Source organism: Apium graveolens, chromosome 10 (genome assembly GCF_009905375.1).
Source record: "Apium graveolens cultivar Ventura chromosome 10, ASM990537v1, whole genome shotgun sequence".
Lineage (NCBI taxonomy): Eukaryota > Viridiplantae > Streptophyta > Magnoliopsida > Apiales > Apiaceae > Apium > Apium graveolens.
In genome coordinates this window covers 188,018,810-188,031,413 of record NC_133656.1, presented here as the reverse complement: position 1 = coordinate 188,031,413, position 12,604 = coordinate 188,018,810, and the positions used below count along the sequence as shown (strand labels likewise).

General features: G+C 28.8%; 1 protein-coding gene across 13 annotated transcripts; it reads right to left on the bottom strand.

The window, feature by feature from the left end:
• Positions 1-1,384: 1,384 nt before the first annotated feature.
• LOC141689677 (uncharacterized) lies at positions 1,385-12,401 on the bottom strand. Of its 13 annotated transcripts, none has more exons than XR_012562463.1 (6): positions 6,313-6,914; positions 4,224-4,272; positions 3,923-3,985; positions 2,487-3,174; positions 2,286-2,352; positions 1,389-1,865 (listed from the first exon to the last, which is right to left on the bottom strand). XR_012562463.1 is itself a non-coding variant. In XM_074494034.1 (6 exons), the coding sequence occupies exons 3-6, from the start codon at positions 6,375-6,377 to the stop codon at positions 3,010-3,012; spliced, it is 342 nt and encodes a 113-aa protein (XP_074350135.1). In that variant the 5' UTR covers positions 6,378-6,427; positions 10,261-10,380; positions 11,791-12,362; the 3' UTR covers positions 2,396-3,009. The 13 variants fall into 13 exon arrangements, 3 of the variants coding, with proteins under 3 accessions (XP_074350135.1, XP_074350134.1, XP_074350136.1); XR_012562467.1 differs by lacking the exons at positions 1,389-1,865; positions 2,286-2,352; positions 3,923-3,985 and adding exons at positions 4,783-4,902; positions 10,261-10,380; positions 11,791-12,401 and having other exon boundaries at positions 2,396-3,174; positions 6,313-6,427; XM_074494034.1 differs by lacking the exons at positions 1,389-1,865; positions 2,286-2,352 and adding exons at positions 10,261-10,380; positions 11,791-12,362 and having other exon boundaries at positions 2,396-3,174; positions 6,313-6,427.
• Between the last annotated feature and the right edge of the window lie 203 nt (positions 12,402-12,604).

Below are 12,604 nucleotides of genomic sequence, written 5' to 3'. Positions count from 1 at the left end.
ACGTAGCTCACTATTTAGCGAAGCTTAGTAATTCTATAGTTGATCGTATTTGGAGGGTGAGTGATGTTCACCCGGAGTTCAGTCATGTATTGGCGAACGATTTGATTTATTAATGAAACTTTTCATTTGGCCAAAAAAAAAGATATGTTTTTTTCAAAATATGATATATGTAACTTTACAATTTAATATACAACTTGATTTTAAGTTTCTATCAAAAATTACAATCCAAGTTGATTTTTGCTCGTATTTAGTTAGTTGCATCTATAAAGTTATTCAGATAAATTTTGATGCTAAATTATAACAATCATAAATTCAACTAAATAAAATACTATAGTAGCAACCAAACTTAACCAAAACAACAAATAACCAAATGCATGCAGCTTTATGATTTGTCTATGGCACTTTATCAAACACTTAGTTGGCGTCTCGCAATTCATAAAAAAAATGCTAATAAGAAGTCTTACCGGGATTAACCAGACTATAACGTGCTAACACAGTGATATTTTTGAAAAATGAGGGATTATACGTCTTTTAATAGATGTTCTAATAAATTTGGGATAAGTTATAAGTGACGGAGGACTTGAAATGATAAAATATAAGATCTTTATATTTGAGTTATCTTATGGTGTCAGTAATAAATCAACGATTTTTTTATCATGTGTCAATTGACACGTAATAAGTATAAAAATTTATAAATTTAAGTGATTTTAATTGATTCCTGTTTTTAAATAGTGATGAACCTCTCCACATACAAAAATACACCAACTAAAATGATCAAAATTTATAAATTTTTATAATCATTGTATGTCCATGATAGAAAAATTAATAAACCAAATAGCAAAGTAATATCTTACAGCAACCAATGAAAATATAATTAATGTCCTTTAAACGTACCATGTCCAAAGAAAATTAAGGCTTGATGGTCGTCAAATGCGTTTGTTCATAATGATCATTACGTATATATAATTATATAGTAACATTTTCTATTACGTTAAGGCACATGATTAAAAATAACGGATTTATAACGAGTTTTCTAATATGTGTCCGATAACACATAATAAACACTAACTCCCTTGGTGTATTTTGATTGATCCTCTAATCATAAATATTGATGGACCCATTACATTTGCAACAACTCCACCAATAAAAATGCATCAAATTCATAAAATTTAGTATTTATTATGTGTCATTGGGCAATTTAGTATTTATTATGTGTCATTGGGCACACATTAGAAAGACTTGTAAAAACAAATACAACCTCCTATTTGCAATTATTTACGGGCGTTGTGACACCCAATTCGGTATGTGAGAGTTGACATTTGATGAAAGGAACATCTGATACAGCACGAATTACAAAATGTTCCATACATGCTATAATTTCAAATGAAATTCAACTTGTTCAAATATAAATATAAACTAGCATAAAAATCCGTGCAAAGCACAGGTCTCTTTTATAACACGTAATTTCGACAGTATTGATATATTTATAAGACTGCCTTGAAAGCAAAGTCATATAAATTGCTTAAATTTAAAATCAAAACAGAAATTTTTAATAAGTAAAAAGCTACACCAAGTTTGAACTTTCACTGTACAAGCTTTTGAATGAATCTGAGCACGATACTCTATAAAACTTTCAGCTTTACATCTTGAAACCCAGTAGCACACATGTACCGTTCGGATCATGTTCCAAAGAAATGTCTGCGATAAAGCGTACATCATGATCCTTGATAAGCAAGTTTTTGTATGGTTGTCTGACTCAGTTTAATTCTTTCAGTTGTTGTTTCATGCTACACCTAGGCAGTTATAGATATACAAAGCACTCCACTGGACTTGTTCTTGATTTATATCTTTAAAAAGCTGAAAAACTGCTAAGAGCCTTTACAAATTAGTAACAGTTGGCATATTACAAAAAATAATCAGCCAGCAGAGATAATATTTAATCTAAACCGAGGAGAGACTTAGCTGATTTCTTTCTTGCACTTATAATACATATGTTTAAATCAAATAAGTTCAACACTAAAGAACAAAGACATCTTCGTTCAAGATGTTGATGTTGAATCCTATATAGCAAAATGATCCGAGTAAAGTTGCTTCTTACATTTCTTATGTTAGTTTACCAAATTACTTTTTAGCTTAAATTATAATAAACCCCAGCACATAAAACAACATTAATGTATGAAACTATTTTACTTTTTAGTTGTCGTCAATCATTATGGCTTCATCAGTTAGCAACACAGTGATTATATAGTTACTAAGTAAAACAGTTTGTATTTGTAAGTACTAACCTAACTCTGTCACAGGTTGGACAAGAAAATAAACAGTCCGGCATGTGGGCTTAAAGGATTGACCTGTCTGGTAAAAGGAGTTTCTCTAGGAGCTCAGTCAAACACCCCCATAACAAAATTATATATTTATAATAAATGATTTGAAGTTGATATTCGAAACAAGTCAAATACAAAATGAGTTATGAAAGGGTTAAAATGTACCAGTAAAGGGAATTACTATTGTGGCTCATTCATCATCAGGAAAGTTCTTGGCAATAGAAGAACTGAGTGCTTGATGATGTTTATCGCCGACCTCAACACGACCTGATAAACCACAATAGTCTCCAACATGGACTACATGTCCACCTTCAGATCATCTAGACCATCATATGACAGGCACCAGTGGTACTTTTTATAAAGTTTATGGACATTTTTATGATCCATTAGTCATACACCCTGCGGTGCTAGTGGATAATATTTTCATCCTGTTTAATTCTCCGTCACTTCCCTTGAATATCACTGGATACAAAAAATATCGCTCCATTTACTCCATTCTGGCCTTACCCAGCGACCCATCTCAATACCCAATTATCTCTTGCCACACATAAACATACCTTAATTCATATTTTTCTTCCACAATGCTTACTATATTATGGAACTCTAGTGGGGGATAATCCTTTTTCTGAGTCAGTGTCGCCTTCCACTTTTTGCCAGCCATCGGAGGATTTAGATCAGAAATGAGAGCTTAAATGCCATTTTGCACACCCTCCAAACTTACTTCTTCGTAAAATGAATCCCGTGCACACCGGTCAAAACAATATTTACTGGAAGTTTCTTTTACTTGAGTTGTTGAAACGCTATAACTGTAACATAACAACTTCAACTGCGATTTTAATTCTCCCAAACAAATCTGTCAGCACACCAACACAAACATAATGACGAACATAAGAAGTTGAAGGTAGTTCACAAATAAAAAGTACCAGAAACAGTTATGCATATAAAAATAGAAATTAATAAATAAAAAACAAGAAACCGGCCCATTCTGAAATTAACAAATATATCATCCAATATCAAATGATAGTTTAAAACAATACAGTTCAGTCTAATAATGTCTAATGCTATAAATGTAACTCGCATAACCGATCAAAATTAGCAAGCTATTTTCTATCTTTATAAAATTAGACCTGTCCACACGTCATTATTTTAAATCAAAAGCACCGTCGATATTCACAAATACCAGAAGTGATATGAACTCTACCTTCTTCTTTCATTTCATAAGATTATCTATGAACTCAAATTTTACATACCAGCATAAAGCTGGTTATAGCAATAGGTATACGTGTTTTAGCACCACTAGTGCACTTGCTCTTATGGCCCTCCATCAAACCTGCAGGTTCTTATTAAATTTTACACTTCATACAATATAAAGGACAATTTTCAGGTTCTCGACAGATAAGGCAATCGTAGGATTTTGAAATGGCTGAGGACGTTCAAGTGTATATTGATACATGTTATATATGCAGGTTAGCAGCAAGTGCAACTCTACATCTAAGACTTTAAGCAAATTGATTCTTAAAAAGGTAACTTTTTCATATTGCCCACCCTTGCAGACTTGAATATGTAAACTATATACTCTATGATGATGAGTTGTAACATACAATTTTTACGTCCTCACGTAACTTTTTTCGGACATACGGACTAATGCAATATTCCAAGATCACCTACCATAAAAAATTGCAGAATTAAAGAACTTAATCAAATATTTGAACATGTATAGGTCCAATTCTAAACAACGTGAAACCTTTTTCACAAAAAAATTCTAAAACATCATTACAATTTAGCACTCTAATGTTTGAATAATAATATAGGACAAAATTCTAAAAGTGCTAGGATAAAATCACAGTGTCCAGTAAAGAAATTAAATTAGAATTAAAAAAGATGCAAAGAACTAAAAATTACCAACACGATTGAGATGAGGACTCCAAAGTGCAGGCGTATGTGACCGGATCTGGGATTTGGAAGATCAGCCGTACACAAATCAGCAGTAAAAAAATGGAATGCAGTGAGATATATAAACGCATAAGTTTTTTAGCAGTTATGGCAAAAACATAATTGTGCGATAAGCAAGGGTATTTTTTTTTAATATCATAGGATTTTATTTTGCTCATTGAACCCATGTGTTGCTCTATTATATATAGAAGAAGATGGTCAATGCTCGACCCTGGTTCATGCCCATACAATTTTAATGATCGTGTACGGTACCAGTCCTAGTAATAGAAGGTTAAAGATTACAATTCTGCAAATATATGTTCGTTTTCTAATAGGTTCATGTCTTATCCTAAAGTACACGCATACACCGATCATAAACATGTTTGGATTGCATTCATAGAGAAAATTATATGACCTCACTACAAATGTGAACATCAATTATAATTGCAATATAGAAATTGAACATCCCTATTAATATGAAATAAAAATCGGAATTGAGGGAAATCACACTAGTGTAATTGGAATTCACCTGAATCCTGATTAGCCGGAAAAGTGAGGGTGAAACAAATATATGCAGATGCGTGTGTGTTAAATACATAAAACAAAAACTATAGCCAGATTGCAAACAACAGCACCTGGATACTGAACTCTGGAAAACAATGTACACAAAAACACGAGATTATCAGTCAACACGGAAATGATAAAGCCCAATAAAATCAATCGGTATGGGTTTTGTGAGAGTTATTTGTATTGACGGCAGGCATGTAAATCTGAAAAAAGCAGGGTTATTTAGGTACTTCCACAGGGCTTTTTATGGCTCTTTTTACACCTATGTTATCCTATTATATATAAAAGAAAAGATGTGTAGATAGATAGATTAAATTTAGTTGTTTAATTGGCACTGAAATTAAACTATATACAAATCACAGTCCCCGTGAATAGTCCTCATGAATGAACATATTAAATACACTAAAATTTAAAACCTCATTCTGAATACCATGAAAAGTGGTATATAATTGAGAGAAAAGGGCTAACAGTTAACAAATAAAATAAAGATAACACATGACGTAGTAAATACTAATTTAATATGAAGTAGAGGTAAGTGATCTCTATACGAGGCATTTAGTCCTTTAGAAACAAGATCATCAGATTGTCAGCCCGCTTCACTATTTATTGAGACACAATCAATAGTTAAGAAAATATAATTCTTCAATATCACAAGTAACACTTAACTTAAACCCAACCTTATTTTTTGGTCTACTACAATAATTTGTACTTACTAACAGGTTATGTATTTCCATTAACTCTGCCTTCTTGCTTCTGTTGGTTGCCAGCATATACAGTTGTGTGCTTGGATTGTAAAATGTTGTACATTATTGCGTAAACTATGATTTATGCAAGGTATTTATTAAACTTTTGTAGCCTTTGTTTTTTAGCATTTCGATCTTGAGAAGTCTAGGGATATACTTAACATGAATTAATTATACTTAGTTGCTTATCGGAGAGTTTTATGTTCTACAATTTAGGATTTAACTTGGTATGGTGTTGTTTGTGCTATTAGGCTATTTTGTTTGGAAAAAAATATTTTCCAAAATAATTCATGTATTAGTTTGGTTTCACAAATATTTGTGTTGATTCAAGACAGCTTGTCTCTCTAAACACAGGGCAAACACCAAGTCCTACTCAAGCTAAATCCTTTTCAAACTGCTGCTCAATCAGTCTATATATCTAGACAAAATCTGATAATTACAAATTTTAAAGCAACATTCTTCTCATCTTTAAACATAAATTTCAGAGCATAAGCCTTCTATAGCAAGGTCACCTTCCTTCAAGGCCCAGAAATTGAAAAATATAAAGAAAAAAAATCAACTCAGATAGAACATTAAATACCACCAATAAATCCCATTTTTCACCAATTTAAGTCGATTTATTAAACCCTAAATCATTAGTCGTCAAGCAATCGACATACACGAATGGATATTAACAAAAACACACAAACGAGAAGGAAAATAAACGGGATAAAAAGAAGAGAAAACATGAAAATGAGTCATGAAATTACCTGGTATGTTCACCACAATGATCTGGCTGTTCTGAATCACCTCCAATCTTCAATCCTTGACTCATTCATATATAAAATTAGGTTTTTATATGCTAGTTACTTCGGATTCAGGCACCTGGATAGTGGCGTTTGGAAAAATCAGCCACCGAGCACGCAGAATTTGAACAATCGAGGCAGTTTAAAGTACAATAAATGTCTCACATATATATCTGAATAAAATGTCTTATGATTTTTTGAGATATTTTTTTATCTCAAATTGCCCCAGGCTATTAATAATATAATAAATAAATAAATAGATAAATAGATATAGTTTATAAATGATTGAATTTTTATAAAGGCAATTATTCATGTTTATAAATTATAACACATACTAGCTTGTCGCGCGCATAGCATCATCATGTTAATTGATTGCTGACAAAAGAAATTGTTACAGATTCTTTTTTCCTTCAAACGAGTTAAAAAATAATATAAATTACTTCAGAAAGAAAATATAAAATCTAATTTATCATACGCAATATATTAGGTTTTGTCATTTAGAGTCTAAACTATTTTTGTTACTTCCTCCGTCCCAAAATAAAAGTCTCTTTGAATTTTTACGCATATTTTAAGGTGAATAAAATTATACCTCCAAAAATCATTTTTCAAATTTTCTTTTTTAAAATAAAAGTATACATATTAAATTTTAATTCAAGAAAAAAAATTAGAAAAAAGTGTGTATAGTTATGACTCTTATATACCTTAAAATATACGTAAAAAATTTAAGGGACTTGTATTTTAGGACCGAGGGAGTACTAATGTATCCATTTTTGAACTTTCTATACATTGCTCCTATAAATCAAACTTTTTTAGTTAACTTAATGCTCGTAAATATTAATTGCGTGTTTTATAGTTAACTTAATGCCCGTAAACATTAATTGCATGTATTTCAGCCAAATCCAATATTAATTTGTATTAAATATATAATTTTATTGAAATTTTTCTATAACACGTTAAACTTTTAGAAGAGCTGGTTTAGACAGTTCGACCCATAAATAGTTTGACTTTGCAAGTTCAAGAATAATTAAAAAATGGGACATAAACTTTTTGTTAAAATGAATGAATGCATCCAGACCAGTGGCATGCTATCGAACATTTTATAATAAGATTACAAAGAAAAATTTGATAAAGAAATAAGGGGCACCTAATCTACATAAATGTGTTAAAATTAAATCTCATTTGGGTCTGCACACACCATCAAATTTTAACAGATATCCAAACAATTTTGTATGTACGTAAATTAATAATTTTTATTTTATTAATAAACAAAACCTCTTTTTAAAGTGTTACTTTCGTTTCATTTATTTTTTGGTACTAGGTTTCACTTTTAATGATTCATATTATTTTTATCCTTTTTGATTACTACATGACTTATAATTAAATATATATTATTTTTACCCATTTTTCTTTATTAATAAACTTTTTAAGTAATACTCATTTATTTTTTTGGTTGTATCACATTTTGTTTTCAGTTTTTATGGTTCATGTTATAACTCTGAGTGTATTAATTTTATCCTTTTTGATTCATATATGACTTATAATTATATATGTACTATTTTTACTCGTTTGTCTATATTAATAAATGAAACTTATTTTTAAGTGATACTTTGGTTTCACTTATTTTTTAGTTCCACCATCTTTTGTTTTCACATTTTATGATTCATGTTATAACTTTAAATGTATTATTTTTATCTTTTTTTATTCCTATATGACTTATAATTCTATATGTATTAGTTTTACTCATTTTTTAAATTTTTATAAGCCAAGATTTTTTATTATTTTTATAGGTTTGAATCCTATTTTTAATTATATTTTGAAATAAATAAGTTCATAAATTGGCTTAACTAAATAGGTTCCGAAAAATATAAAATACGACCAAGTAAATATGCCATGTGTTTAAATTGGAATTTTTTAATTTAGAATTTATTAATTTGTTGGTGGAATTCCATTTTAATAAAATGGTATGAATATTATAAAAACTGTATTTTGGTTTCACTACTAGAAAATAATAAAATTGTTCAAACCGTAATATGATTACCATTCTATTTTCGCAGAACTCTAAATTATTTCTTGATAGGGTACTTGGTTTCATCTTAGTATGGTTACGTCATTTTTTCACCCCTATATTTCTCTTTAATGTAGAGTTCTATGTTGTTTTTTAACAAAATATAGATTGAAATCATATTATAATTACGATATATTTTTTTTCGTATAATATTTTTTTATTTTTTATTAAAATAATAAAATGGAATCCTTTAAACGATGTTATTATTAATTAATAAGGAACCCATCTTTTAAGTGATACTTTGGTTTCACCACTTTTCAATTTTACGAACTTTTGGTTTCATCCCTTTTTAAATCTTACTAGAGCTCTAAATATACAATTTTTATTCTTTTTTTATTCATATATGACTTATAATTCTATATGTAATATTTTACCCATTTTTTGATTCTTATATATCACATATTTATATTATTTTTATATAAACATAATCGCATATACATTGTAATTTCTAGATTCATACCTACATAATTCTATTTTAGCACAAAATGCAAATTTATACATACATAATAAATATAAAAACGTTGAGTTTGTTGAATAAATAAGATTTGAGTTAATGAAAACTAAATACAGTATAATTTAAAAAGAAAAATTGCAATAATCGTACAATTTTATTTATTATATATTTTTTAAAAATTTAAAATAAATTTTTGTAATCATTATTTAATATTGATATTTTGATTTCGACCCGTGTTTCGCACGGGTTATCTAATAGTATTTATTAATAAACTACATCCAATTTTATTTATGAAGGAGTTTAGTATTACTTTTAAACTATCTTGACATCACCCAATTACTCATTAAAAAGTACTCTTCCGATTCCACTTTTAAAATCTGATTAATTCTTATATTTTTTTCTTCAACTAAACTTAATAAGTTAAATATTATTATATTTTATAAATATAACTGATTAATATTTCAATTATTACTACAAGATATCTATCTATACTATATTATAATAGACGAAACATTAAAAGTTTGGTAGTCGGTCGATCGTTACTTGCTAAAATTACTTAATTACCCTTATTTAATTGTTCTAATTTTAATTATTGGGTTAATCAATTGTAATTCATATTAAAGTCAATTTCCTCTATTATTTTACCAATTTCAATTCTATTTTATATCGAACTCTATATCACTATAATTTATATTAAATTCAACTTCTTCCTCCAATTTAAATTTTAATTCATATCGAGTTCTATATCATTCTAATTTTTTACTTCAGGCTAAATTAAATTTAAACAAACTAAATATAAGTTTTAAGATTTTGTTGATATATAATGTGACTCGGGTTAAGATAAAATAATAATATTATTAATTCTCCTAAAAAAATTATACAAATGAACTTGGATAAACAAAATAATATATTTTATTTATCCAGGATAAAAAAAATAAATTATACAATTGATTAAGACTAACACAAAACTAAAATAAAAATACAATTCGACCAATAAAAATAAAATAATATATACTAATTATTCAGTCTAAAACAAAATTATCTTATTGATCCACACTTAAAAAAACTAAAATTAAACTAAAATTAATTAGTTTGATTTGGCCGGTGTATTGGGCATCGGGCTAAAATAAAGTAATATAAACCAGTGATACGAGATAAATCAAATTAATATTAGACTAAGTATGTTCGTTTTCTAATAGGTTCATGTCTTATCCTAAAGTACACGCATACACCGATCATAAACATGTTTGGATTGCATTCATAGAGAAAATTATATGACCTCACTACAAATGTGAACATCAATTATAATTGCAATATAGAAATTGAACATCCCTATTAATATGAAATAAAAATCGGAATTGAGGGAAATCACACTAGTGTAATTGGAATTCACCTGAATCCTGATTAGCCGGAAAAGTGAGGGTGAAACAAATATATGCAGATGCGTGTGTGTTAAATACATAAAACAAAAACTATAGCCAGATTGCAAACAACAGCACCTGGATACTGAACTCTGGAAAACAATGTACACAAAAACACGAGATTATCAGTCAACACGGAAATGATAAAGCCCAATAAAATCAATCGGTATGGGTTTTGTGAGAGTTATTTGTATTGACGGCAGGCATGTAAATCTGAAAAAAGCAGGGTTATTTAGGTACTTCCACAGGGCTTTTTATGGCTCTTTTTACACCTATGTTATCCTATTATATATAAAAGAAAAGATGTGTAGATAGATAGATTAAATTTAGTTGTTTAATTGGCACTGAAATTAAACTATATACAAATCACAGTCCCCGTGAATAGTCCTCATGAATGAACATATTAAATACACTAAAATTTAAAACCTCATTCTGAATACCATGAAAAGTGGTATATAATTGAGAGAAAAGGGCTAACAGTTAACAAATAAAATAAAGATAACACATGACGTAGTAAATACTAATTTAATATGAAGTAGAGGTAAGTGATCTCTATACGAGGCATTTAGTCCTTTAGAAACAAGATCATCAGATTGTCAGCCCGCTTCACTATTTATTGAGACACAATCAATAGTTAAGAAAATATAATTCTTCAATATCACAAGTAACACTTAACTTAAACCCAACCTTATTTTTTGGTCTACTACAATAATTTGTACTTACTAACAGGTTATGTATTTCCATTAACTCTGCCTTCTTGCTTCTGTTGGTTGCCAGCATATACAGTTGTGTGCTTGGATTGTAAAATGTTGTACATTATTGCGTAAACTATGATTTATGCAAGGTATTTATTAAACTTTTGTAGCCTTTGTTTTTTAGCATTTCGATCTTGAGAAGTCTAGGGATATACTTAACATGAATTAATTATACTTAGTTGCTTATCGGAGAGTTTTATGTTCTACAATTTAGGATTTAACTTGGTATGGTGTTGTTTGTGCTATTAGGCTATTTTGTTTGGAAAAAAATATTTTCCAAAATAATTCATGTATTAGTTTGGTTTCACAAATATTTGTGTTGATTCAAGACAGCTTGTCTCTCTAAACACAGGGCAAACACCAAGTCCTACTCAAGCTAAATCCTTTTCAAACTGCTGCTCAATCAGTCTATATATCTAGACAAAATCTGATAATTACAAATTTTAAAGCAACATTCTTCTCATCTTTAAACATAAATTTCAGAGCATAAGCCTTCTATAGCAAGGTCACCTTCCTTCAAGGCCCAGAAATTGAAAAATATAAAGAAAAAAAATCAACTCAGATAGAACATTAAATACCACCAATAAATCCCATTTTTCACCAATTTAAGTCGATTTATTAAACCCTAAATCATTAGTCGTCAAGCAATCGACATACACGAATGGATATTAACAAAAACACACAAACGAGAAGGAAAATAAACGGGATAAAAAGAAGAGAAAACATGAAAATGAGTCATGAAATTACCTGGTATGTTCACCACAATGATCTGGCTGTTCTGAATCACCTCCAATCTTCAATCCTTGACTCATTCATATATAAAATTAGGTTTTTATATGCTAGTTACTTCGGATTCAGGCACCTGGATAGTGGCGTTTGGAAAAATCAGCCACCGAGCACGCAGAATTTGAACAATCGAGGCAGTTTAAAGTACAATAAATGTCTCACATATATATCTGAATAAAATGTCTTATGATTTTTTGAGATATTTTTTTATCTCAAATTGCCCCAGGCTATTAATAATATAATAAATAAATAAATAGATAAATAGATATAGTTTATAAATGATTGAATTTTTATAAAGGCAATTATTCATGTTTATAAATTATAACACATACTAGCTTGTCGCGCGCATAGCATCATCATGTTAATTGATTGCTGACAAAAGAAATTGTTACAGATTCTTTTTTCCTTCAAACGAGTTAAAAAATAATATAAATTACTTCAGAAAGAAAATATAAAATCTAATTTATCATACGCAATATATTAGGTTTTGTCATTTAGAGTCTAAACTATTTTTGTTACTTCCTCCGTCCCAAAATAAAAGTCTCTTTGAATTTTTACGCATATTTTAAGGTGAATAAAATTATACCTCCAAAAATCATTTTTCAAATTTTCTTTTTTAAAATAAAAGTATACATATTAAATTTTAATTCAAGAAAAAAAATTAGAAAAAAGTGTGTATAGTTATGACTCTTATATACCTTAAAATATACGTAAAAATTTAAGGGACTTGTATTTTAGGACCGAGGGAGTACTAATGTATCCATTTTTGAACTTT